Below are 26,930 nucleotides of genomic sequence, written 5' to 3'. Positions count from 1 at the left end.
GAGCCCTGCGTTGGGCTCTGTGCTAATAGCTCAGAGCCTGGAGCCTGCTTCGGATTCTGTGTCTCCCTCTCTCTCTGCCCCTCCCCTCCCCTGCTCATGTTATGTCTCTCAAAAATGAATAAACATTAAAATTGAGGGGGAAAAAAAGAGGAGGGAATGGAGAGAAAAGTTTTTAGGTCCCTGAGTGAGCAAGACAGTAAAAGCTACTGGGTTTAACTCAAAACCTTATGTATCAAAGGGGGGGGGGGGGCAGAAATAGAGGAGAGAGAGATACAGGAAAGCAAGAGAACAAAAAATTTTCAAATCCACTTGTAGTTTTCCTCTTAAAATGGGGAGGGTTGATTTCACAGATTGCTAAGGCTTCTTTTGTCTTAACGCTTTACGATTCTGTCAGAGCCTTTGAAAGCAAAGAAAAATGGAAATCTACAAGTGAAGAGAACTTTTTTTTGGTAATTCCTGTGTATCATGTTGCAAAAAAAAAGTGACAGCTACAGAGGAGAAAGCTCAAATGAGCCTGTTCATTGGTTTGAAGGCAACACATCTTTGTGCTCAGAGACTAGATAGACACCAAATCAAATCAATCCCACTTGGAAAAAAAGGAATAAAATTTCATAAAGAACTTAGGCTCAAAACAATGTGTGTTGAATATAGAAAACCACTGTAGGGTGATCAAGCTTCACAGTTATTGGTTTCTATATTACATGGGGCTGTGGAGTAATGTATGCGGGGCTCAGGTCATATGGATGGCGGTGCAATTGGCAGATGTCATCCTAAATCCACTCTGTCATACTCCTGAAAAGCATCTGGGTCATTCTCATATTCCCTTAATTGGAGGATACTCTTGCAAAAGAAAAATAGACTAATGATAGGTAAATACCTAGAAGTAATTGAAAGACAGACCCTTCCTCAGATTAATAGAAGCACACATTCCCCAAACTGTCCCCTATGTGACAACAGCACACATGTCCCCTATGTGACAATATAGGCCAGTTCCCCAAATTCTAGAGAGAAGAGCCAGATGTAGGCAGGGTGTTTGATTCAGAACTACATGGTTGACCTGTGACAACTAGAAATGGAAATAAGAACTGGCTACACTCAAGTAGAAATTTTGAAATGGTCATAACCATGATGCCCTCCCTTTATTTATTGTTTTCTATGTTTAGTTGGTCCCCAAGGTCTTGGGAAAGATCATACAGCTGACCTGACCCAAAAATGTATCAGATCTAGGAAAGAAACCATATAAATTAGGATACAAACAGGGTACATCAATGTTTTCAAATTCCTAAAAAAGGCAACATTGTATTTATACAGCACTAAGCATTAGAAGTATTCTCAGATTCAAACTTTGAATCAATATGTAATAGATGCTATACTTCTCAACTTGCTTCAAAAAGACATCACGTGTAGTAAAATGTTTCCTGGGCTGTTAGATCAAATCCCAAATCAGCCACTTACCAACTGTGTGATTATTTTAGAAAATCACTTAAACCCTGTGAACTTCAGGGTTTTTGTATGTACAACAGGATTAATGACGTTTACCTTGTAGCATTATTGTAAGGATTAAATAAGATCAGATATGTGAAAAAGTTTAGTGCCTTAGTAGACACTATCATGTTCTCTCCGTTTTTCTTTTCTTACACTCAAGCAGCTTGGGAAAGCTGTGGTGATAATGACCCACTCAAACAGAATATAGATTCTGTGAAATCAGGATCCTCAGATCATATTGATTTACTACCTTCCTTCTGACTAGCAATAGAGAAGGAACATAGACGTCTATCTGTAAAGGGGTTCACAGTTTCACAAAAGACTTTAACATTTCCTCCTCTTCCAGTCCTTACCACAGATCTGTAATGTGGGAGTTAGGAAACGCATTTGACTGATGAGGAACTGAGGCTCAGGAAGGTCAAGTCTTGCTCCCAAAGAAGCTATGAGAATTAGAAATTGTCTTAAGTCTTCCGACCTAAGTGTCCCCTATACCCCAGTGACCTCTTTTTCTGGTTGATAAAGCCCTTACCGAGGCCAAATCCTGGGTACCTCTGGAGGGATGCACTCTAACACCTGGTCTACATTAGATGCTAAGTTATCTGCAGGTCCCAAGGTGAGGATTCCCTATCATGATCAATCATGCTAATGCTACCTTGTTCCCATGCTCCAGAGCAGAGTCAGTTCAAGTTCTGTTATGTCAGTAGTTGAACTGATGCTCCCTTCTCTGTGGTTTTAATGATTTGGCTATCTTTGTAGCTATATTTAGGAAGTCCAGCAGGTCTCAAGGAAATCATGTGAAGGGCCATGGGAAGGATTAATCGAATATAGCTTGTTATCTTTCCATTAGTGGAATCCATAAAGCTGAAAAGGAGGATTCTAACATAAGAAGATCCTTTGCTTGGGATCCTATAAAAGGGAACCCACCAAACTGCCTGTTTCTTTGTTAATGCAGAGGAAGGACTTGAGAGAATTATGTAGCCTCCAGTAAGCCTAAGCTGGCAAACATACAGAACTGGAGCATTGCTATCACTTTTGCCATCACAGAAAAGATGTTCCAGGTGTTTTTTTGTTTTTTAATGTTCCACTGCTCTTTGCAGGAAACAAACTTCTCAGTCCTGGTGGTGATGGACAAACATCGTATTTTTCCTTCTCCAAGACAGGGTAATTGTGCCTCATACATGGAAGTTAGTGGTCATTTTTAATATTTAGGCATCTGAGTTGGAGATTAAAATTTATAAAGAGCAGTGTGATCCCAGGAAGAAGGATGGGAAGGCACTTCTACTTAGAAATGCAATAAAACAGATGGGCCCTCCCATTCCAGATTTATGTGTTAAAATATTTCAGACACCAGGGTGCCTGGGTGGCTCAGTTGGTTAAGTGTCTGACTTTGGTTCAGGTCATGATCTCACAGTTCATGGGTTCAAGTCCCACATTGGGCTCCATATGGTGCAGATCCTCCTTGGGATTCTCTCTCTCCCTCTCTCTGCTCCTTGCTCATGTTCTTGCTCTTAAAAAAAAAAAGTATATATATATATACATATATATATATATATATGTATATATATATATACACGCATATATATGTATATATATACGTATATATATATACACGTATATATATATATATATACACACACACACGTGTTTTATATATATATACATGTATGTTTTATACATGTGTATATATATGTGTATATATGTGTATATATACATATATGTGTGTATATATGTGTATATATACATATATATGTGTGTATATATACACATATATATATGTGTGTGTGTGTGTGTGTGTATATATATATATTTCAGATACCTTGTAATGCTGGAGACCTACAGAAGGAAATTTATCTCTCTGTCCTTCTCTCTCATACACGCACACACTTATTTTGCATTGCACACTTATACATCATGAAGATAATTCCAGAGGACAAGATTCAATTTTGTTTCTAAAAGCCTAGAAAGTAACCTTAGGACGCAGCATGTTGACTAATCAATTAAATAATGGCAAGGAAACGCAGTACAATCCCAAGTGTGGGAAAATAATGATAACTACCATAATAATCATTATCTTGAAATATCCTCACTTTGAAGAGATGATCTAATTACTCCCCTGCACATCCCTCATGGGAAAGGTGTTATTACTGCCATCCTGAAGACAAATATAATGTCTACTCTCGATTTACAAGTGTCATTTCTTCAGAGAAGCTTCACTATTTGCTTTTTCTTCATAATGAGTCTTAGACACCCCAAATTAAGTAATTTTGTAGAATTAGAGGCAGAATAATGTTTCTATAAATAATCAAAATCCATGTTTTCCAAACTGCTTTAATCATATATCCTATGAAATTACAAACTGTCCAAAAATATAGAGGATCATATACAAAATAAATATAACCAGAAACTCCAGTGTTTTTCCTGAGCTTCCGTGGGGTATTTTTGCAACTCTCCCATCTTTGGGATGGGGAGTTGGGAAGAAGAGGAGTTTGGAGAAATTAACAGGATTCTCTTCTTCCTCTTTCTCTCCAATAAGCCCTAACAACAGCTGCTCTCACAGTGAGTTCTTCTGGACCCAAAGCATAGGGTGAAAGGGAAATGAGAAGAAAAGTTAGAGGGAAAAAAGAAGAAATGGATAAGCAAATAAGAAAGGAGTGGGTAATAGAAACACTGAGTGGCTGTCCTTAAATATCAGTGTCATGACCCAGGAGGCTTCCGAAGGGACTGTATTAGTTTGCCAGGGCTGCTGTAACAAAAGACCACAGCCTGGGTAGCTTAAACAACAGAAATTTCTTTTCTCACGGTTCTGGAAGATAAACGTCCAAGACCAAAGTGTTGGTGGGTTTGGTTTCTCCTGGGGCTTCTCTCCTTGACTGGGGAGAAGGACTGCCTTCTTGCTGTGCCTTCACATGGTCGTCTTTATTCGCATGCATCCCCGGTGTATGTCCCAATATCCTCCTCTTAAAAGGTACCAGTCTGATTAGATTAGATTAGATTAGATGAGGGCACCCTAACAGCCTCATTTTAACTTAGCCATCTCTTAAAGGCCCTATTTCCAAATACAGTCACACTCTGAGCTTAGGGCTTCACCTTAAAAATCTGGGGGAGATAATTCAGCCCATAACACGTGCTTTTATTTAAAATCATCTCCTTTCAGGCAAGATGTTACAAATATGTAATCAGTGTACAACATGACACTGAAGGAGATGGGTGTTAAAAGATAAACTGAGGCACATTAAAAATTTCAAGGGTTTATTGGAGCAAATATGTATTGGAACCAGGCAGAGCCAACCCAAAGTGGTTTAGGGGCACTCAGCCAATAGGAGCTAGGAGAAAGGCCTTTATACAGCAGAGGAGGAAGCAAAGCAAGGAAATTACTTGACTGGCTGTTGCTTAAGTGGTTGCCTTATTTGGTAAAGCCCAGGTGGCCCCCTGTGATTGGTTGCTCTAAAATTGTTTTCTCAGACAAGACTGCATTTATGGAAATTGATCTGGTTTAGGTTTTGATTTGCTTACGTAGATTACCAAAGCATTAGAGCCACCCTAGTCCAAGGGCCTCCTTCAGTGACTTTAACATGGTTAATAATGCTTTCTTACTCTAGTTAGTCACACATTTTACAACCCGCTGGTTGACTTGAGTTCCCTACCTACCTAGTCTCCAAAGGTGATTCCATTCATCTGCTGGGAGCTTCCTCCCAACACTTTGTTGGAGATGGTCCGAAGCCTCCAAGGGGAGTCTGTTTTCTCCACAGATCCCCAAAGGTTGTTTGCATGATGTGCATGTGCTCATCGAAGAGAGAGCAAGCCATTACCTCGTCTCTCTTCTGTGAGGTGACAGGTGACAAATGGAGACTTTCTTCTTCTCGTGTTTTGTGAGACACCCTCTTCCCTCAAAGCTCCTCTGCTGTAAGGGTTTTCCCAGTAATGATCTGCACCAGATGGCTTCACCACCGGAGTGCCTCACAGAGTGCACACGCATTTGCTCCTTTCTGGTAGTCTCCGGTCACACAGTCAGATGGGAAGTCTGACAGCCTCACCTGCTGCTGCCAACTGCATTAGTTGGACAAAGGGGATCTTTGGTGACAAGATTTGTGGGGGTTGGGGATGAACAAAGTCCTCAAGGAGTTCTTCCCAAAATGGCACAAAACACATGAAATTATATTGGCCACCACTTCAAGAAGAGTTGACATTCAGTATCCCAATTTTCAAACATGTGAATGAGAACTGTATCCCATTCTAGAAGAAGTCTGTTTTAGAATGCTATTATTGATTTCCCGGTTCCTTTAAATAATAAGCTTGGTGCATTTCTTTATGCACTGATTGTAGGATGTAATTGGCACAATTGTGCAGTGTGTGTATATATTATGTAATTAAGTAGTTATATAAAGTCAGTGGAAATTCATGCATGCATTACTTCATTTAACAAGCACTTAGCCAGCTTATCACAGATGCTGGAGATGGGACCAAACACTAGGGACACAAAAATGAACAAACTCCTGCCCTCGACAGGCTCACAGTCAACTGGAAAAGAAAGTGAATGGACAGTCTGGAGAGAGACTGGTTGTTGAGTGTGCATCAGAATCGCCTGTGCCAACCCTCTTCCACTCCACCCCCAGTCCTCTAGTTTCTGATTTTGTGGGGCCAGGAATTTGCTTTTCTAACAAGTTCTCTGGTGATGCTGATATTGCTGGCTGAGGGACCACAGTTTGAGAACCCTCATCTAGTGTCACAAGTGCCGGGGGAGGGGGGGGGGGGGCAATGGAAGTACTGGCTGGAGGGCAAGGGGGCCATCAGAGGTTTCACAAAGGAAGTGAGTTTTAAGGGATGAGTGGGGAAGGGTAGGGAGGGAGGGATTAGGACATGCCAAACACATTTAGTTCTAAAGGACAAAAGTTGGAGAAAGTACATATGGCTTGAAAACAAATGCAGATGATTCCATTTGGCTAGGATGAAGTTTGAGTTTGAAGTAACTGCAAGAGATAAAGCTGAAGAAATGTGTAGGGCCCAGAGCTGTGATTGAGGGCCTTGTTTGAACACTGTCCTGTAGGTGATTATTTCACCATGGATCTCCAGAGCCAGCCTTCAAGCTGGAAGGAAGGAACTTTGGCCAAAGGGCTCTGTCGTAGTTACCTGCATCAAAAGAAGCTTCTTTCTGAGCCTGGCACAGGGCTTCCCAGTCTGTTGGAAGAAATCCTTTTCATTTCTCTGAAGGTGATAGGACAGTAGAAAGGGTGTGTTGATGGAGTATAACCAGAACTGGGTGGGGCTTAAGTATTTGCCAGTGACCGGTGAACCACAGTGAGGGGGTATGTCAGTAGTTTAATAATTAATTGACTAATTATGATTGGCTCTTGGAAAACCCTAGGCTTCAGTCACCTCTAATGACCTCCTGGTTACTCAGGCCTAGGAAGGAGGCAGCTGAAGAGAGGAAGAGCCCAATTAGTGCAGGTTGTGATGAAATGTGCTTCATTCCTGTCTCCAGGGGAAGATGACGACGACGATGAATGTGGGGAGGAGAAGCTACCCTCCTGTTTCGATTATGTGATGCATTTCCTGACTGTGTTCTGGAAGGTCCTCTTCGCCTTCGTCCCCCCTACAGAATACTGGAACGGCTGGGCCTGTTTCATTGTCTCCATCCTCATGATCGGCATACTGACAGCTTTCATTGGAGACCTGGCTTCCCACTTCGGATGCACCATTGGCCTGAAAGATTCTGTGACTGCAGTAGTGTTCGTCGCGCTTGGAACTTCAGTACCAGGTAGAGAATGCATTCGTATATGATTTCCCCCAGACGTGGAAGCCCATGTGCCTTCCTGACCTTTTCTTTCTCACAATTTCAAGGACTGTGCTAACAAACCAGGCTTATGAAAGACAAGAGCCCAGAGATATAAATAATGTCACTGCCAGAAAACTGTCATGGCAGTTTTCAAGGTTAGAACGCTGGCCAGTATCATCATGGTGACAGGAAAGCATTCCCAGAGGGACTGCCTGGCCTGCGTGGAGAGAGCACATTGGTTTGATGGATAGATCGATAGATCAGCTTCCCATTACAATTAGCACTTTCAAAAACACGAAATCACAGGATCATCTTCAAGCACAAAATTTGTCTTTTAGATATTTACTAATGTTTGGATAATTTCCATGAAACTGTATGGTTGGATACCTGAGATAAATACCTACTGAAAATCTGATACAATATTCTCTTGACCCAAATGTTAATGGGAATAAGTTTACAAAAAAAGTCGACATTGAGCAGGACAGGGAAAAAGTAATTCTGGCCAAAGCGAGCAGGGCAGCTACACATTTCATGGATGTCCCTTCATGCATTCCTTATAAGCTGAATTTTTCTTCCCACCTACAACTGTAGTTCATTACATTTGCTCAGACTTCTAAGAAATCCTTCTCCCAAACTTGACATTGACAGCAGTAATTTTCAAACTTTGGTGAGCATCAAAATTACCTGGGAGCCTGTTTAAAACAATGCAAATACCCTGAACCTACCATCAACCTGAGGAGTCAGAAGATCTGGAGGACAGGCCCAGACAAATGTGTGTTTTAAGTTCACAGGTGATTCTGGTGCACATCAGAGCCTACTGTAACTGAAGTTCTGGATCCAGTCCCCAGCCCTAGTTGACATCATGGCAGATATACAGCTAACCCTGGCTTTTGGTTTTGAGTCTGAAAACAAGTACGGCTTAAATCATGTATATATCTCCTCACTGGAAGTTACTAGCTGTTCTTCTGCACTCCGACATTTATCATCTCAGTGACTGTGGACAAGTCTCTGAGCCTTCATTCGTAAAATTGGGAGAGTCCTATATAACGTGCAGAATTGTGGTACGGACTGGAGAAGACACCTATAAATCATGCATCTACTAAAACATTTGAAACATAGAAGGAATTTGATTAAAACAGCAGCTTTTGTTAATTAGTTATTTATGAACGGCCGAGGACGGTCTGACCAGCGTAAGTTTGGACAATTCATCTTTGAGTAACTGGGAATAAACTGTCCAGATTTACACTGGTGAGCTATATTACACATGGTATTATCCAACTGATCGACCGTTTGGGAGTCCTGATCAAGGGGTCCAGTGTAGTTCTGGTGTCCAACTGAGATGATGGAGCCGCCAGAGGATCTAGGGGGTACTTTCACTCCTGCCATGGAGCAGGACTATGCAGTCTTCCATTTGACTGCTGATCCTCGGGGGCGGGAAGCAGATACCCTCTCAACCCCAGCTGTTTCTAGCAGTTTCCGTTTTGATCTTTACTTTGAATTTTTTCCCGAAAATAACCAGAAATTTAGCAAGCAGGAGGAGAACCTTAAAATATTCTTATCGCGAGTTGTTCTGTTTAGAGAACAACTGTACCAAAAGGAACAAAACATAACGGCTATCCGTTGCTCTATCTCAGGTTACTATAGGAAACTATGCTTTGGAAGCTACTCTCCCTAAGGCTGGTGCTCAGGTTAGCACGCACTGTTGGCCCTGGGTTTAACCCTTGAGGAGAATATGTGCAAATTAGGGTAACGAAAGCAAAACTTAGGTCTCTCGTCAGCATTACTCAAAATCAGCTTACCTCTCTGGAAACGCAGCAGGTGGTCCTACCAAATGCATCTCCTGTTTTCGAAAGGATCAGAAGAAATGATTTTACTAAATCAAATCCTTGTTTCTAAATATTTACATTTTTTAAAAATCTCCCAGCTCCTCATTTCAATACCTCCAAACTGGCTCCTTTCCCTATACACCAGTCTTCCAACGTGCTTGTGTGCCTCTCGTTTTAAACTCTTGAAAAGTGTGGCAGCCATTACCATATCATTAAGTTTGTTTTTTTTTTCTGGAACGTGACATGTGGATGACACTAAACCTCAGTGTTTGGAGGGGTCATTGTTCTGCCACTTAAAACCAGCTCAGAACCCAGGTAGGGGCGTCAAGAGGTAAGAAAGCCTGTTGGGAAGAATCCAACAGAATCATTAGCTGTCAGAATGGTTTCCCTTCACCGCCAAAAATTCTTCCCATCGGGAAACAGATTCCTTCGCTCTGCTACCTGGAGAATTCCTGTAATTTGCTGCAATATTAGCTGTGCAGCATGCTCCGCACACAATATATTCACAGGTAATCTCATCATATTTATATAAACAGACATCCCCCCCCCAAAAAAAAAAGCTGTGCAAATTGAACGAGATGCTGAGCAAACATAATATTTCTGACTTGATTCTTCAACCCTGATGATTCAGAGAAGTGCCTTATTATAGCTTCTGACTCCTCAAAAAAAAAAAAAAAAAAAAAGATGCTATTGTTCCCAGATGACAAAGCCCCGTTGGTACAGGTAGAAGAATAAAGGAGAGACTAGTTCTTTTCACCAAAAGCGTACCATTAATCGGCACTGGTCCTGAGACCCCGCTTTTTCTCTAGGCTGATGTCTTGACACTTTCCCTAAAGCAGAAGGGTTCCCGGCTAGTGTTCGATGGGCTGCTTGCCTCTTTGTGGTGAGACCCTTGAACTCTCAGCTTGGGATGGCCTGCCCTAAGCAGGATTAAATATTTAAATATCTCAAAGTTGGGGTTTTTTAAAATATTTTTATCATATTTTTCAAACTCTATGGGGGGAAAAGAGCTTCTCCCCCATGCCACTGGTATCAAATACTCATTCTAGACTATTGGCAGAGGAGGACCCCTGAGGGTCTGCACTCCCCCTCAACATTAGGTATGCTGAGATGACCTTAAGGACTCACACCTGCTAGCAGAGCAAGAGCCTTCTTTTCCAGAGAAGAGGGGCTTCCTGAATAGTCTCCTCCCACCTCTAAATGGTGGCATAGGCAGAGCCTAGTCTCCAGTTCCCCCTTCCCCATCTGGGCCCATCACACCAGTCTCCATGGCTTAAATGCCGCCAACGTGCCAATGATTACCAAACGTGTATCTCCAGTCTCCACCTTCCTGAGTTCTAGATTCATATGCCAACTGCCCTCCCTATATTGATGCTGGATGTGGAACTTGGGGCTCCAAATCACTGTGTGCAGAGTGGAACGGCTTTATTTCCACTGCCCAGCTGCCTTATCCTTCAACCAAACCTATTCCTTCCAGATCTTGCCTTTTTTCAGGAAAACAGTATCATCATCTACCCAGTGTCCTTGATTTCTTTTTCCTTGTCCCGACAGTCAAGCCATCCTTAGGTCCTGCAGATCTTACCACTACGGTACATCATGATGGGACCACTTAGTTCTCTATAACCAAGTCCAGACAGGCCATTCTCTCTGACTCCTACAGTAGCTTCTTGTCTCCATGCTTCTTCTAGGGATTGTTTTAAGTTGGCAATCAGACCGCATTTCTGCTTACCATCTTCCCAGGGCTTCCTACTTCACTGAAGATAAACTTCAAAAGTATCCTCCTGGCTTACAAAGAAAGCCCTATGTGACTTGGCCCTTGCCTGTCTTTCCATTGTTTTCCTCCTTGTTCTTCAGCCCCACTGGCCTTTTTATTGTCCTCCACACATCAAGTTCATTCCTTTCTCAAGGTTGCACTAGCTGTCGAAAATGCTCTTCCCCCTCCATTTACCCAAGACTGGTTCTTTGTCTTCAATTATAGTTCATCCTAAATGCCACTTCCTCGAAGAGACCTTTCCTAACCACACAATGTGAAGTGGTTCAAACAATTCATTTATGTTATATCACCCTTTTTCCATAGAGTCTTTATTACCTTCTGGATTTTTTGGTTTATTTATTTTTGAATGTTATTGTCTACCTCTTCCCACTGAAATGTAGGCTTCATGGGAGCAGAAACCTTGCCCTTTTAATGTCTCTCTCTCATATTTTTGGCTTCGAAAATGATGCCCAGATAACAGATAATACAATTGCATGTGCCCATGTGTTTGGCCGTGTATGTGAATGTGTTGTGTCTATAAATGGACAAATCATCCATTGACACTTTATTATGAGTTACTCAGATGACTTTCTTAACACCTTCTAGAGACAAGTAAGAAAGTTATGATTGAGGGAGATGAGCAGTAGATACTTTTATAGTGTGGATTATTCTTGAAGAATATATTTGGGCAGGTTATTGTAGTAAGAAGGGCAAGGATAACTAGAGAGCAGTGAGTCTCCTCTTTCATAATGTGGCTATGATGGGAAGGGTGATGAGGGGCAAGATATTTTTTGTCTCTTTCTTCATTCTCTTCTCTATCATCCCTGACTTTCAGATCCAGAACTCAGGCCAATACTTTTTAAACTTTAGGTATATTTTGTGTAGTACTAATTAGGCATTCTGCAGTAGCCTGACTTGGGACCGTAACTAGGTTATGTCAGATTGTTTCTATGGGAAATAGGCTCGAAATCTCAAAGAAATTAATGCAAGAAGTTTAGAAGCCAGCCATTTTTGTATGAGGCACCACCTACAGCACATACTCTTTCTGCGTACAATTATTTACTTGGATGAAATTGGGTACATTGGGCCAAAATATTCCAGCTTCTATATCACATTCCAAACACAGGGGTTCCTTGCATCTCTTGCTTCTATTGGAATCAAGTAGGAGCAAGCATTCTTCCTTACAGAGAAAACTCTTAGATGTTAACGAGTTGGGAATATTTTGACTTCACTCAGTCTACCTTGGTCGTGGTCCATACATCTTGATTAGGCTTGTGCCTGAAGCTGGCCTACTGCCCCTTGTATCTTCCCATTAGGAGCTGTTTACTCCTAGGACCACAACAGTTTTAAAATTGGGCATTCTAAGGCTGCTTCTTAGCCTCTGGCATTGTTAGATTTCTCTGCTCACTTCCAGTGTTTTGAATATCCTTTGAGTTTTGTCAAGTAGGAATTATTTCATTGTGGACACTTTAAATCATGAAGAGAAAGAAAAGAGATGATCTTAGGCATTTTTCCCATTCTGTATATAGAACCTTTTTTTAAAAAAATAAAACCTTATTTTAGAGAAAATGTATGCTATTTTTAAGTTACATTACTTCCAGGTTTCTAAACACCATAGGAAGAATTTGACAAAAAACTAGTTATGCTAGCTGTTCACTATGTTTGCTTAGTGAAGTGTCATGAATATGCACCAAGGAGGTAGAGAGTTTTAGAACTATAGGTACAGAGCTTTAGAACTGAATCCAGGAAGCTGGACTTCCAACCATTACTCATTGTATGACTGGAATCAGTTGTTTGACGCAGCCTTGGTTTTCCTGCCTGTAAAACAGGCATGATGATACATGGCAATTTGTTTAAACTTTCTTTTAATGTTTTATTTATTTTTGAAAGCAAGAGAGACAGACCACGGGCGTGGGAGGGGCAGAAAGTGAGGGAGACACAGAATCCCAAGCAGGCTCCAGGCTCTGAGCTGTCAGCACAGAGCCCAACGTGGGGCTCGAACTCACAGACAGCGAGATCATGACCTGAGCCGAAGTCAGATGCTTAACCGACTGAGCCACCCAGGAGCCCTGATACATGGCAATTTAAGCAGAGTTGATGAGACGATTAAAGTAATATGGATTTCAGAGCACTTTGTCAACCGAAAATTGCTATAAATCTAGGAAATAACATTCTCTACACTGACATCAACTCTCAAAATGTCGAAAGGAATAGAAACCAACAGAAAATGAGAAAAAATAGGAAAAATATTATGATCAGGGAAGGAAACTTTTAAAACTTTACCACTCCACTGTGTGTTAGGCAGACACACTGTATTTATATTATCTATTATTTCATTTAGATCATATCATTAAGTTACGTGAAGTGATTTTTGTCTCCTCTGAGATTTTCTTGTCCCTGAAACCCAACCATTCTCTAAAAGTGAATTTATTTTTTACCTCTTTGGCACTGTGCTAGAAAACATTGCTGGTATATATATATATATATGTGTATATATATATATATATATATATGTGTATATATATATATATATATATATATGTGTATATATATATATATATGTGTATATATATATATATTGCATTATATATAACATATATAAAATATATTATTTATTCATGGTTAACATGTTTTGGTTTTTACTTTCCTAACTTCTAAAAACTCTGAAAACTACAACATTATAGAGTATACTTGAGTAACAAAGACATTACAATTTATTAAATCCCGCTGCTTTATTTCCCAGGGGATCCTAACATAACTAGTATAGTCATGCAGGTTGTATAGACAGTGGTGCCTCTGTTTAAAAGTCCCTTTATCGCGTAAAGAGAGCACCAATATCCTCATTTACATAATGAAATTAAGGCCCACAGAGAATAAATGATTTGCTCATATTCAGTCCAAGTTTCAGTCGATGACAAATTGTCTCTCCTTATCATAATCTGGTACTCAACCACTCTATTTTTTTATGTGGATTTATTTTTAAAGTATTCCATATTTTCCCACATATCTTATAATTTGTGGGAAATTACTTCTTTCTTTGCTTCAATTTAGTATTTCCTACTTTTAAAGCATGCCACAGTAGGATTATATTCAAGCTCTTTGAGGTCAGGCACCTTATATCCTTATTCCTTTGGCATGGAAAGCACCTAGTAGGGTACATGCTTCAAAAAATTACAGAAATGATAAAGGCCTATTTCTATACCCATAAACACTTAGCATTTCCTACCTGTAAAATTTAAAGGAGGTTTGGTCATTCTGGGCCGAGACCAAGGCTTCCTGTGATACACGGCTGTGATACACGGCTGTGATACACGGCTGACCAGGCACGGGGGTCAGGATCAGGAAGGGCATATCGGGGATGTTCTCCCAGCAGTCACGTTCTGCAGACTTACTGGAAACTCTGGAAATCAAGCCGTTTTCTAGGTCTCTGAGCAGGAGTAGGAACCTGGGAGTAGAATCACTAGAAGTAAGTATCCAAGGCATCTATCAGTACATCCACTCAGCCTCCCCCTTAACAACAGAGATGGGGTCAGAAGGAAACACAGCACACTCAGATACTCTTTTTTTTTTTTTTAAATTTCTTTTTTTTCAACGTTTATTTATTTTTGGGACAGAGAGAGACAGAGCATGACCGGGGGAGGGGCAGAGAGAGAGGGAGACACAGAATTGGAAACAGGCTCCAGGCTCTGAGCCATCAGCCCAGAGCCTGACGCGGGGCTCGAACTCACGGACCGTGAGATCGTGACCTGGCTGAAGTCGGACGCTTAACCGACTGTGCCACCCAGGCGCCCCACTCAGATACTCTTCTCAGGGTAAATTGTATCCAGCCATTCCGAAATCCCACAGCCATCTGATCTACCCTGGAGAATAATGAGGAATCCGACTGAGACAACCATTTCCTCTCCCTCCATCCTACTTCAGATCGATGTGGTGTGTTCATTTCTGGGTTCACGGATTAACTGGGAAACAGCCTCAATATAAGAATTATGCAAAATCATCTCTTAGTGGGGTATTCATGGTTCTCCACAAGACGGTATAAAAGAACATGAGCTTTAGAGTCAGGTAAACGTGAGTTCAAATCCACCCACCCCACCTGTAGAGGCAAATCGCTTGACTCCTGTCAACCTTAGTTCATTAATCTGAATAACAGTAATGGGGACATGAAAATCTACCTCAGAGTCGTAGTGAAGATGGCATGAGAGCACCTTTTTCAAGCACCCGGTACAGGGCCTAGCATATAATTGGTGCTCGAAAAAAATATTAGATCTCTTTTCCTTTCTACCTCAATGTACTGATAAATAGGCTTAGGCCTCCCGGTAGTTAGCTCAGCTATATCACAGCAAGTGAAAAATAGCAAACCAAGTAAGTTTGCAGCCCATCTTCATTATGAGGTCCTGTGTTAGGAATTCCTACATTAGGAATTCAGGTTCGGTGGACATTCTCAGTTGTGTTCCTGTTTCCTGCAATTTTACCCCGAGCTTTTACACTCAACGTTGGCATTTCAACTCAGACGCGGTTGAAGAGAACGTACCATAGCTACATATTATCTGTATACGAATTTAATCGGGTGATTAACATTTCACAACAGCTTAAGTGGGAATGAAAACAGAATTGCTTTACTCTGCACCAGGATTTCCCCATGGCTATAATGTTGGTTCCCCCAGGAAGATCCGAAAGGGCAGGTATATTTTATTTCCAGATACCTGAATAAGCAGTCAGTTTCTTCGCCACCAAGAAAGGTCAGGACTGCTGAAAATGGGCCCTCTGATCACAGTCAGGCCAAGAGGCAGAGCCACCCAGGGACACGGCCAGAGGTCCAGCACCGGGCAACCCTTAATCACTCAGAGGGCTTTCCACAGGACCTTCTCTCACCCTCACGCCAGTAACCAGCCAGCTAGAGGTAAAACGCTCGGAATGTTCCAGCACACTTTCTCATGAATAGGTGACGTCATAGGACTTGAAGGAAGCTTACAAAAGCAAGCATTTCTAAGGACAGAGCGAAACAAAGGCAGGCTGGATACCAGATTTCACAAGATTTGCTCCACAAATGGCACAAGAACTGCCTGTTATTCTAAACTAAAACACAGTGGGGAATAGACTAAGTGCAGCGGACCCAAAGCATTTTTGTAAAAACCTGGGAAACACCCATTTCAAAACTATTTGAATCCCTTATTCTTACAGCCCAAAAGAAGAATTTGTATTTAGTACTTACAAATTTTTTGTGGCAATTGCAATCTTTAATTTGTATCAAGAGGTAGCACTGTATGGGGTCCCTGGCATGGAGCACAAGGCTGGAGGGGGACCAGGATGCTGACAATGATGTCATCTACCAGGAGGTGGCCCCGGGGAGCTGAGAATGCAGCACGTGTCATGCCCAATGTGACATAAGCCTGTCTTTGGATTAGTGCCCCAATCCCACGCCAACCACCTTCACTCAGTCCCACAAAAATCATGGTGTAAAAGAAGGGAAACTAAAAATGTTTCATCCTAGTCTTCTCTGGGCCCTTCTTGCCTAGTCTAGGTCAGACAAAGCAAGGATATTGGCAGAAACATCACGCCGTTCAGTGGTGTGTGTGTGTGTGTGTGTGTGTGTTGTGTTGTATTCAGAGAGCTGGTGTTATGAATGTGCAATGCGAATGAATGTAGATTTCCTCTCCTTTTTAGTCTTGAGGTATATTCCAAAGGGAAAAAAAAAAACCATCAAGTGAAGACCTTAGGCCTGTTTGCTCCAACAGGACTAACAATAGCCTGGGTCCCTTAGAAGTGACTTGAAAATAATGTTGAGGTGATAACTTTCATTTCTCCCTTCTCACATGTGAAAATTAGATAATGAAAATGAAAAATTTCAAGAACCACTGTTGTGCTTTTTTTTCTCTTTTAAATTCAGGCCTCAGGCTGCATTTTTAAACAACCTTGTAGGCATAATTTATATACCATGAAAGTCACCCATTGAAATGTAGTTAAGGGAGTTTTTTGTTTTTTTTGTTTTTTGGGGGTTTTTTTTGTGTTTTTTTTTGTTTTTTTGTGTGTGTGTTTTTTTTTTTTTTTTTAGCAAATCTACAGTGCCCTACAATCATTACCCTAATCCAGCTTTAGAATATTTCATCACTTCCCTCTTGGCTACTGACAGGTAATCCTCACCTCTACCCACATGAATTTCTTCCCTCTTGTAACTTCCCTCTTGGCTACGGACAGGTAATCCCCACCTTTGCCTCCTGCCCCAGGCAGCCACTAATGTAACTTTGAAGACCCTACAGATTCGGCTTCTTTCAGTGTTTCTCAAGGACCAGTTTGAATGTAAAAATGTCATGGATCCTCCACATGATGGTAACTATCCTTTAGTAATACATAAATGTAGGGATTTACCTCAGATTCTGTAAAATTTTAAGATAATTTTTGTTTCATTCACCATAACATCTCTATAGTCATTTGCAAACTACAAATATGAGATATTTTTGGTCTTTATTGCTTTGTGAATAGAGATATGTACACCCTTTAAAACAATCCCACTACCCTCCCCCACAACAGTAGCCTTGGCTCATATATTTGAAATCGCTGAGGAAAAATATCACACAATGGTATTTAGAATTAGCACTGTGAATCTTGGGGTAAAACTCCCGTTTAATGATCTATAGAGGCTAAATATCCATGGCCAATTCAGTCAGGTAATCATAACACACTGAAAATGAGGCAACTCTCATGAGTTCAGCTTCTTACTCTTATCCCCAGCCCTAGCTGTCACCCTGTAGACACTGGTCATTGGCCCCTGGATCAATACAAATCTATGAAAACCATTAGGAAGAGAGTAGAGACCAGGGCCTAGAACACAGGCTGTGAACATTGTCTCCTGCACACAGAATATTATCACTGAATTCAAAAGAAAAAAAAAAGCGGGCTACAAGAAAGAGCAGAACCTAATTGCCGTGTCATGGGCACCGCATGAGCAACAAAATGACTTTAAGGCTCATTGCTATTTTTAGAAGAGAAGGCAAATAAAATGGTAATTCAATTTAAAAACCAAATCTTACATGTGACTGTAAAAGCATTTTAATACCTGTTGGGGATAGTGCATATCACAGACATGAAATCATGGTGCTTGGCATTTAAGCACAAAGCCAGCTGGAATGCCATCAATGCTCCTCAGTGCACAGACCTCACATCCTGCCTTTGCCCAGGACTGAAACTTAAGCTATATATTACCAGTTTATACTCCGCTTCATTCCACAAAAAGGATTTAAATCCATAAAATGCCTCACATTCTTCAGCCACCTTCTCTGGCGCATGACCCAGAAATGCCAAATCTATTGGTGGCCATATTAGATAACCTTTGTTTAACTCAGCACATATAAATCCTACGTTTCGTGCTAAGGAGAAAATAGCCACTTTGGTTCTATTATTTACAATCAGGAAATGCTGTGCCGTGTTTGTTTCCTTTCCCCTCTCTCCCTCCTGTTCTGGAGCCCAGGAGGTTTTTTGACAGGGTCCTCCATAAATTGTAAGCTATTATTAGGTTATCGCCCTAAAAACTCGTGGGTTGAGACAACAAGCGAGACTTGCTGTGGTTCCAAACTGAAATGATCCCCACTGGGGTCCGCAAATGGAGCCAGCAGAGGACAAATTATACCTTGTCATTCCTGAGTTAGAGCTGTGAAACAACAACTAACCACAAATGTGCAAAAAGATCACGAAAATGTCCTTCTTGGAAGGATTCTTTGTATGATGATGCTTCAGACAGCTGAAAAATGGCAAAGCAAAAACCCTAAACTAACCCACTTGTCCAATTAGAAGACAGCTGGTCAGGGTGCTCAGAAAGGGGTCAACATCCAGCATGAGACCACACCAGAAATGCTCCCAGGTGCTGCTCATCCTTTTGTCTGTTTCCGTCTGTGCTTCCAGAGTTCCACATGTAGGGAGACAAGGGTCAAACCACCTAGAAGAACCTGACATTGATAACTTCAGGACCAAGCCTTGTTTTCCTGAGAGTATGGATTAAGCCCTTTCTTCTACAACTTCTACACCTGAGCTCAGTCTACAGAGGAATAGTAGTGAGAAGTAATATTCAAAATAAAAAACTGTGTTCTGACAGATGATGCCAGGAAGCACAAACTGAGTGTGAGACAATGTGGCATTCTCGATCATCAAATATTCCAGACATCTTCCCTCTACACGAGTCATTAGACGTTAAGTTTAAAACCGTTTTTTAAACAACAGATCAAAGGAAGCAGTATGATACAGTAGCAAGGCATAGGATTCAGAGCCATTTTGCATGTGTTTTGATTCAAGTGTTCTACAAATATTAAGTACCCACTAAGTAGTATACCCCCATTCGACATAGTAGATACAGAGGGATAAACGAGACGGATGTTTAATCCCACAAGGTGTATACCCCAGGGGAAGAAAACAGATACTTAACAAAAATAGGATAAAGTTTCAGATAGCAATGAGATGAACATTCTTGAGAAGAAAATAAAACAGGATCATGGAATCCTGGACTCAAGAGCATGTATACTCTATACACACAGGGGGTATTTTAATAGGGTAGTATGACTCCTTATACACCAATCATTGGAAAATTACCTACTCACTCAAACCTCTGGTTATCCCCCTGCAAACTTATCCCAGCAGTTCTAACCTTAGAAATTATGAAAAGGCATTACTTTTTCTTGACCTATTCCTTTACATAACCCTTTTGAGGTTTTCGGTGGTTTACTTTCCTCTCTGGCAGCTGTGACTCTCTTATTACCCCTACCAACATCTGTTCTTAGGGGATAGTACCCAACTGCCCTGGGTTTTTCTTCCCAATACTTCTTCCCCTCCCAATCTAAATGTTCCGTGTTAGTTATTACTTTGGAATATCCAACAAATGATCCACATTAAGGCGTCAGTGGTGAATGATGATTTCATGAGGGCAGGGCATTTGCACTTAACACAAAAAGTGTTTCAACAGTAACCACATTTGCATAGCTTCATTGTTTTAAAAGTACATCTGTATAAATTATCTCTTTGATATCCACAGCAGCCCTGGAAGTTAGGCAATCTAGATGTGTCATCAGGTTCAGAGCGTGGGATAATATCTGGCAAGAATGGAATCTGATGAGAGATCCTGGAAACAAGCCTCCAGCATGAGAACCCGGGCACCAGAAATCACAAAATGTGGATTCTAAACCCACCCCTGCATTCACGTTCCTTCTGCCTCCTAGGGGGCTTCATCTTCCTCCCCTGAAAAAAAAAAAAAAAAAAAAAAAACCAACACGGCACCCACCCATCCATGCACCCACCCACTGAATTGTCAGAAAGAACAAATAGAACATCTATGGAAGAGCTCTGAAAGCTCTCAGATGTAAAAATAAGAAATTTTTGTCAAAAGTCATTTAAAAATTATCTACCAAGAGCAGTGCTAGGTGCCTGGGAAAGAGACAAGAACAGAATATGACATTAGAGCTCAGCCTCATCACGTATCCTTAGCAGCCTGGATGGAGCTCTACACCTTACTTTCTAGTCTCCACATTCCAAATTACATCTCTAGTAAGAGCCCAGGTACAAATGATGGAAGACTTGGGTATTCTATCCCTTCCCAGAAATGTTAAGGGCACAGAGCTCTTAACCAATGAATATGCGAAGTAATTTTGTCGGTTGAAGTCAATGGAATACGCTATTAGTAAATACAATATAATGTTACCGTAACACAGATACAGAATTAAGAGAGGATTCTGGCCTTGTCATATAGTCCATCATTGCCTGACAAGAATGGTTCGAAGGAAACAAGGACCCATAGATCTCTCCCCTTCACAGCTCGTCCTCAGAAAAGTTTTATAGTGGATGAAGTTTGTTTTTCAAGATTCTTGTTCCACTTTATGGTCTGTCCTGAGCACTTTCCTAACTCTAAATTCCAGGCCAGGAAACCCCTGATGGCCAGGAAATCTCTTCATTACTCTCACCCCCCTCCTCACCCTGACGTCTGCTGAGATGCACCTGCTTTGTGTGCAGTATTATGATGCCTTCCCCCTTAGGATCCCACTACCATAGCCCTGAGCACTGAAAGTGACCTTTACTGTTTATTGAGATGACTCTATTTGCCTACTTTTAGTAGTGTACACGCTTTCCTGAACTCATAATGCACAAAGCAACCCCTCTCAAAAAAAGAAGGTTTATGAGGAATAAATAACTGGGTAACCATCCACAGGACACGGGCACATGTTGGGGGTCTTCAGCGTGTTATCTAGATCTGTAGACTTTGAGTTATAGCAGTATAGCCCAGCTGAAAGGGAAGTTCTCTTGTAACCTACTAAGGCTATCTGGAAGTGGTAGTGAGCGTTTCTGTTTTCTCCAAGTTATAGTACAATCTTTCTGTCGGGTCCCATTCGGCTACCTGTAGTTCTAGCAAGGTTTGGGGCACCTATGGCTTAACCATCTCTAGAGCAGGACTTGAGAAGATTCAGACAGGAGACAGATGTTCCAGAAATAGAACAAAGCATAGAAGAACAAACCAGGCTTCAAAGGCAAGGAGGGTTGAGGGACAGAGGGAGACTATGGGGAAAGAAGGAACAGCAAGGTGGAAGACACTGACTGTTTCACGCAGGGCAACCCTGGACTGTGTTGGAGGCAACGAGTTCCAGTTGTATCTAATAACAAAATGGCTTGGGAAAGTGACAGTTAGCTACTTGCTGTAGTCCTAAACCTGCCCTTTTTTTGCCTTTTCAAAATTAGCAAAATGCTGCTGATCTAACTCTCAACAATGTTTTACCCTCATGGACTTGGTATTAATAAAGGTTCATTATAAAAGTAATAAAATTCTGGCTCAAAATTGAAAATATCAGAACCTTGATGTTATTTTAAAAGTAGGTTCCTTCAAGCCTGTTTTTATGTACTATAATGTAATAGCAAGAGAAGCCAGGAACTTAGGAATTGAAAAAATTACTTTGTCAGTGATCTCTAATATTGTTCTAAAGGTATGAAGGGTCATCCATGGAAATAGCCCCTTCTTAATCTGTTTCTGACCCGTACAAATATTTTTCTAAAGGAGTCAGGCTGATGTTTCTCTGTACAACCATTTTAATCCTTTTCTTTCAACTGATAAGCTGTTTTAGTATTGTGTAGTTATAGTCAGAGGTGAACATTATAAGGTTTCTGGATATTTTCTTGGAACCCTTTGCCCATTTTCAAATTTCAGGTATGTCATTTAGTCCTTGTCAACACCCCACGCTCTTATGCATAAAGTCAGTCAATACACAGTGCACTTGTGGTTAAGAACATGAATTCTGGCTAGGAGCACATTAGTTTGTGAATACTGGTTTCACCTCTTATTGGCTATATAACTTTAGCCAACTTTCTTATACGCAGAGATTCAATTTTCTCATCTATCAAATGAAGATAATAAAAGTTCCTACTTCATACGATTGTCTTGTAGATTACATGGGAAGCCATATATAATTGTTTTAATGTTTATTTATTTTTGAGAGAGAGACAGACAGACACAGAATCCGAAGTAGGCTCCAGGCTCTGAGCTGTCAGCACAGAGCCCGATGTGGGGTCCAGACCCACGAACTGTGAGCTGAAGTCAGACACTCAACCGACTGAGCCACCCAGGTGCCCTGATGGGAAGCCATATATAGAGCCTCGCCTAGGAGTCTCATAAATGTTAACCATCACTGCCCTTATCACCACTATCATTTGTGGACATCAAAGACAGAAACACATTCTCCCTAAATCCTATAGGTTTATTAACCTTAAATCGCCTAGCTGAAGGAAACCATAATAAAAAGTGGTTAATATCATTAACATTCCCTTTGTTATCACCAGAACAAAGAATTCTGAAATAGGAAATATTTGCTGTGCACCTACTAACTTCCAGACACCATCCTGAGCCTTTTTGTAGTGCTTCTTTTGATTATCTTTATGGCTATATAAATAGGGATTTTTATTTTCGCTATTTTACAGATACCAGAGTCTTAAAGAGAGGTTATCCCAAGGCCACACACCCAGTACATGGTAAATGGGACCAGGACCAGGACTTACTCCATAGCTTAGGCTCCTTCCTACTATAACTAGAGACATTATGCAGTCCACAGTAATCAGCACTGGCATTCTTCAGTAACAACAGTGGTTAACCACAGAGTAACATGGAACCAGGTGACCAAATGAACTATGGACAGTGACCTCTGCTTACTAAGGCTCTCAATGCCAAGCAGAACCAATGATTCACATGAACCCAGTGGGAACTGTGGAATACTATGGTCATCATCAAGCTGCCTGTTTACCACTTGAACAGAGACAGGAGACTTCTCTCAAGTCAGTCAACCCTGCACCCCTTATTTTGTCAGGCGCACGCTGCAACTTCCACCACAATAATCTGCATGAACCTTTTTATGTGGGGAGATAGACAAGCAGGACCCCCAAAGTGAAAGTACCAAACCCACTTAACATACATAATCTGATCCACTCCAAGACCATGTTAATGCAAGTCTCAGGAGACAACCAGGTCAGAATACCACTTCTTTGCTCCACACCCAGCTAGTTGGTTTGGGACTTTTTTCAAGGTCAAGAGTGGGCATGGGGAGGAGTGAATAGAATTGAACAGAATGAATTGAATTGAATTGAATTAGCCCCATCTCAGACAAACCTTTAGAGTTCTTTGAGAGGCTCAAAAGTTGTTGTTGACCTCAAAGATTTAGAACCAGGGATTTGAGAAAATTTCAGCAAACCTCATGAAGCTAGACATTTAAACAAGGAAGGGGAACCTTGGATCCTCTCTTGAATCTTCATGGACATCATACTGAAAAATCATCCCATTATGGGTGTGTTTAAGAGTGGAGTATTATCATGTTCTTTTGAGAGCACGGATCAAATTACATTTTGGAAGGCAGATCAAATAGCACTGTTGGTTTGTGTTCATTCTCTCCTCCACTTTGTATTCCTCAGAAAAATAAACCCCCATTACTTTTCCCTTTTAATTAGAATTAATCTCTTTGAATTTCAAATCTCCCAGGATTTCAAATACATAACAGGAAAACAAAGTCCTGGAGGTACCCTTGCAAAGATATCAAAATGAAAACAGTTATTTGGTAACAAAACAAGGCTGGTTTTCGACGATCTGTGCGTCAGGGCTATTCCATACGCTATCCGGGAGGTGCCATTGTCCTCACATGGATGAAGAAACAAAGGCTCTGAGTGGTTAGTGGATCTCAGTCTGGTTGGGGGAGCTTTAAAAAATACTGGTGCTCCAGACAAATTAAACAGAAGCTTGGGTGGGGCTAGGAAGCTAGTATTTTTCAAATGTTGCCCTGGTGCTTCTGATTTGCAGTTGGGGATAAAAATGAGTAGAAGCATGTGTTCCGATGTGCCAACACGAATCCCCTGGAACTTACTTACCTCTGTTCCCTTCTAAAAATAAGTCACGTCGCCATCTCCATTTCTCTGTTACACTCTTTCAGGGAGCTTTTATGGGCAGAAATCTCATTGAAGTGTTCTTCCCTTTTTCTGTTTTTACAACTCCTAACTGGTCATTAATCCATCAACATCAGTAATTCCTTGACCTCTTGCACTTCACCTGAAAGTCAAATAAGGATTCTTTTGAGATCAACCAATGGAGTGCGTGTGTGAGGCAGTGTGGTTTTCGTATTTACTTGGGTAAATGTCACAACTAAAGACAAAATCTTGTTCAAAGTCCTCAGTGACAGAAGAATTCGCATGTAAATGATTTTCATTTGAATTCTAAAAAAGCAAGACAAAAAGTGCCTAGAGGAGAATAGATGCCTGCCTGCTTGCCTTTTCAGTCACTAGTGAGATTAGAGCCTTAAAACTAGAAGAGCTCCAATGCCATTCCATGACTCAGGCTATATGGAATTTTCAAAATAAAGAATCGCTTTGACTTTTGAGAATAATTTTATGCTTTATCGCATTTTTAAATGCACATGATCATAAAGTTAGGCAGTCTTTAAAGGATGTTATAACTCCCTGAAAGTTTAGAATTATCACATTAAGTCAGAATTCCCCACCACTTATTCTCTTAAGATCTGGTGCTACTGGATTATAAAAATAGCCAATAATGCTGAACACTCATTAGGTCTCAGGCCCTAATCTGCGTGCTGCTCACGTCAACACGTGTCTTTCAAAACCCTCTGAAGTAGGTAAGCTTCTTACCTGGCGAATGGTGGAGCCAGAATTCTACGAATTTAAGTAAATTTCCTTCCTCCTTTGGTCTTTCATAGCATCCGTGCTGGAACAAGGTTTAAAAATAATAAGAACATAGCATAACTCAAGAATTGGAGGGCATTAGAACTGGAGGGGCAGCCCCGGCGCCTCCATTAAACCCACCCAAGTGTTTGTCTGAGTCAAACCACCACTAGACATCACTGTTTCCAAGAGAAATTAGCTGCTTCCCCCAAACTGAAACATCTATCCCTCTCAGCAAAGCCCCCCAAATAATGGGTGTTTGGAGCAACAGCCATTTCCCTGGCTCAGAGCCATGGTTCTCAAACCTTGGTATAAAGAAGAATAATGTGAGGCCCTTGTTAAAATGTGTCCTTTCCTAAGACAGCCTGATTAAGTGGGTTGAGGGTGGAGCCCCAGATCTTTGAACCAGGCTCTCCCAGTATTTCCCATGCCAGTGGTATGCAAACTTGACATAACGCACCAAGTTTGCAATGGTCGTCACTGCCACCATTTATACCATGGGTCACGCATATAAATGGCTGGCTGGTCAGAGGGGTTTCAAGTAAATAATTTTGCCAACGTTTATCTATTTTGAAAAGGCAAATGACTCTGGGCAGTGTGGCTTAGTTTCAAATATTGCCACAATTTGATCAATGGCAATATCTTTGGGTCTAGATATCTTTCTTCCTAGGATCTTTAAATGTTTCATTTAGGCCATTCTTTAAAATGAGATTAATCGGTTCTAATGAAGATGGGTGCTCATGTACAAACTCCTACAAAAAAAGAAAAACACAGCAAAATCATACATATGAATTTAGTATTTTGATGTATTCCACACACCACCCAAACAGTAAACTTAGGGAGAGTCTTAGAGATATTCTAAATTTTTTTATTTTTGATGAAGAAACTAACTTAAAAAAAAAAAAAAAGTGAAGTGTCTTATCCAACAACACACATAAGAGCTATGATTGTCTCCTTAATGAGCTTCTCTACTATATCATGAAGCTCTGTACCCCCTGGTCTCTTATATTGTAATTCACAGGTTCTGGGGAAGTAACCATGCCTTGACAAGCAGGCTGGATTCCAATTAAAATCACCATCAGTGTCAGTTCCTGAGGCACAAAGTGCTTGAGGGTTGAACAGCTGGCCCCCCAAATAGGCTAAAAGTCAAGAATAAATCGTCTGGAATGAAACCCTTGCTCTAGATAATAAACCTTGTGTGTGACCTACAAGAATATAATAAGTATCCGTTTTTACAGAAGAGACATTTAAGGCTCGGTCTGTATGTCGCTGTAAAGTTTGCAAGATTCAGGTAACAATTCCTGGAGGAAAGGAGAATGTGCTGACCTATTGTGCACATTGACCAGATGACTTGGCCAAGGTTATACACAGTCAGGATAGGTCTGCAGAGAACAGTGATGTCCTGACTCTGTGATGTATGGTTTAGTTCCAGCCACACTGTCTCCCGACTGAATCTTCCCTGTTGATTTACAGTCATAGGTACCAGGAGGCAGAACCAAAAGTCTAAGACTGTAGGACTAATGCAAAATGCCTCAGAATTCAAGGTGAAGTTAAAAGCAACAATTCCTACTAGAAATCTGACCTAAGCTGTATAGGTAGGAAAACACATATATGTAATTATCAACATGTCTCAGTTTGTGCCAATCACATGGGAAACCTGATTCATGTGTTAAATGGGCCAAGTTCTGAATATGATTACAAGCCCTCTGAGACCACAGCGGTAGTTATTTCTTGGATTTTACTTTGGGGAATGGCATTTGAGTGGCTTTGCCTTGCTCAGCCATAAGCAAGGTATGAGCTTAGTGTCCAGGGTAAGGCTTGGCAGTCTAACGTATGGTGATGCGTTGCTCTTTGCACTAAGCAGCAGAGTAGTGACAGAAGGCAATTTGGGGAGATCCCATCATACTTTATTTGGAAAACA

At 41.1% G+C, this 26,930-nt stretch overlaps 1 protein-coding gene and 1 long non-coding RNA gene across 18 annotated transcripts in view; one reads left to right on the top strand and one right to left on the bottom strand.

The window, feature by feature from the left end:
- Positions 1–26,930, top strand: part of SLC8A1 (solute carrier family 8 member A1) — a 384,206-nt gene that overhangs the window by 350,828 nt on the left and 6,448 nt on the right. For all 17 annotated transcript variants that reach the window (XM_058683157.1, XM_058683152.1, XM_058683153.1 and 14 more), the window contains one exon: positions 6,965–7,240. In XM_058683157.1, the coding sequence (XP_058539140.1) occupies positions 6,965–7,240 (276 nt within the window). The remainder of the gene's footprint in view (positions 1–6,964; positions 7,241–26,930) is intronic.
- On the bottom strand, positions 24,206–25,056 carry LOC131484671 (uncharacterized). Its single transcript, XR_009248382.1, has 2 exons — positions 24,977–25,056; positions 24,206–24,383 (listed from the first exon to the last, which is right to left on the bottom strand). It is a non-coding gene; the product is annotated as an uncharacterized LOC131484671 (long non-coding RNA).

The sequence above is a fragment of the Neofelis nebulosa genome, chromosome 9 (genome assembly GCF_028018385.1).
Source record: "Neofelis nebulosa isolate mNeoNeb1 chromosome 9, mNeoNeb1.pri, whole genome shotgun sequence".
In the NCBI taxonomy this organism is placed as follows: Eukaryota; Metazoa; Chordata; class Mammalia; order Carnivora; family Felidae; genus Neofelis; species Neofelis nebulosa.
This window is presented reverse-complemented; position numbering and strand designations above follow the sequence as displayed.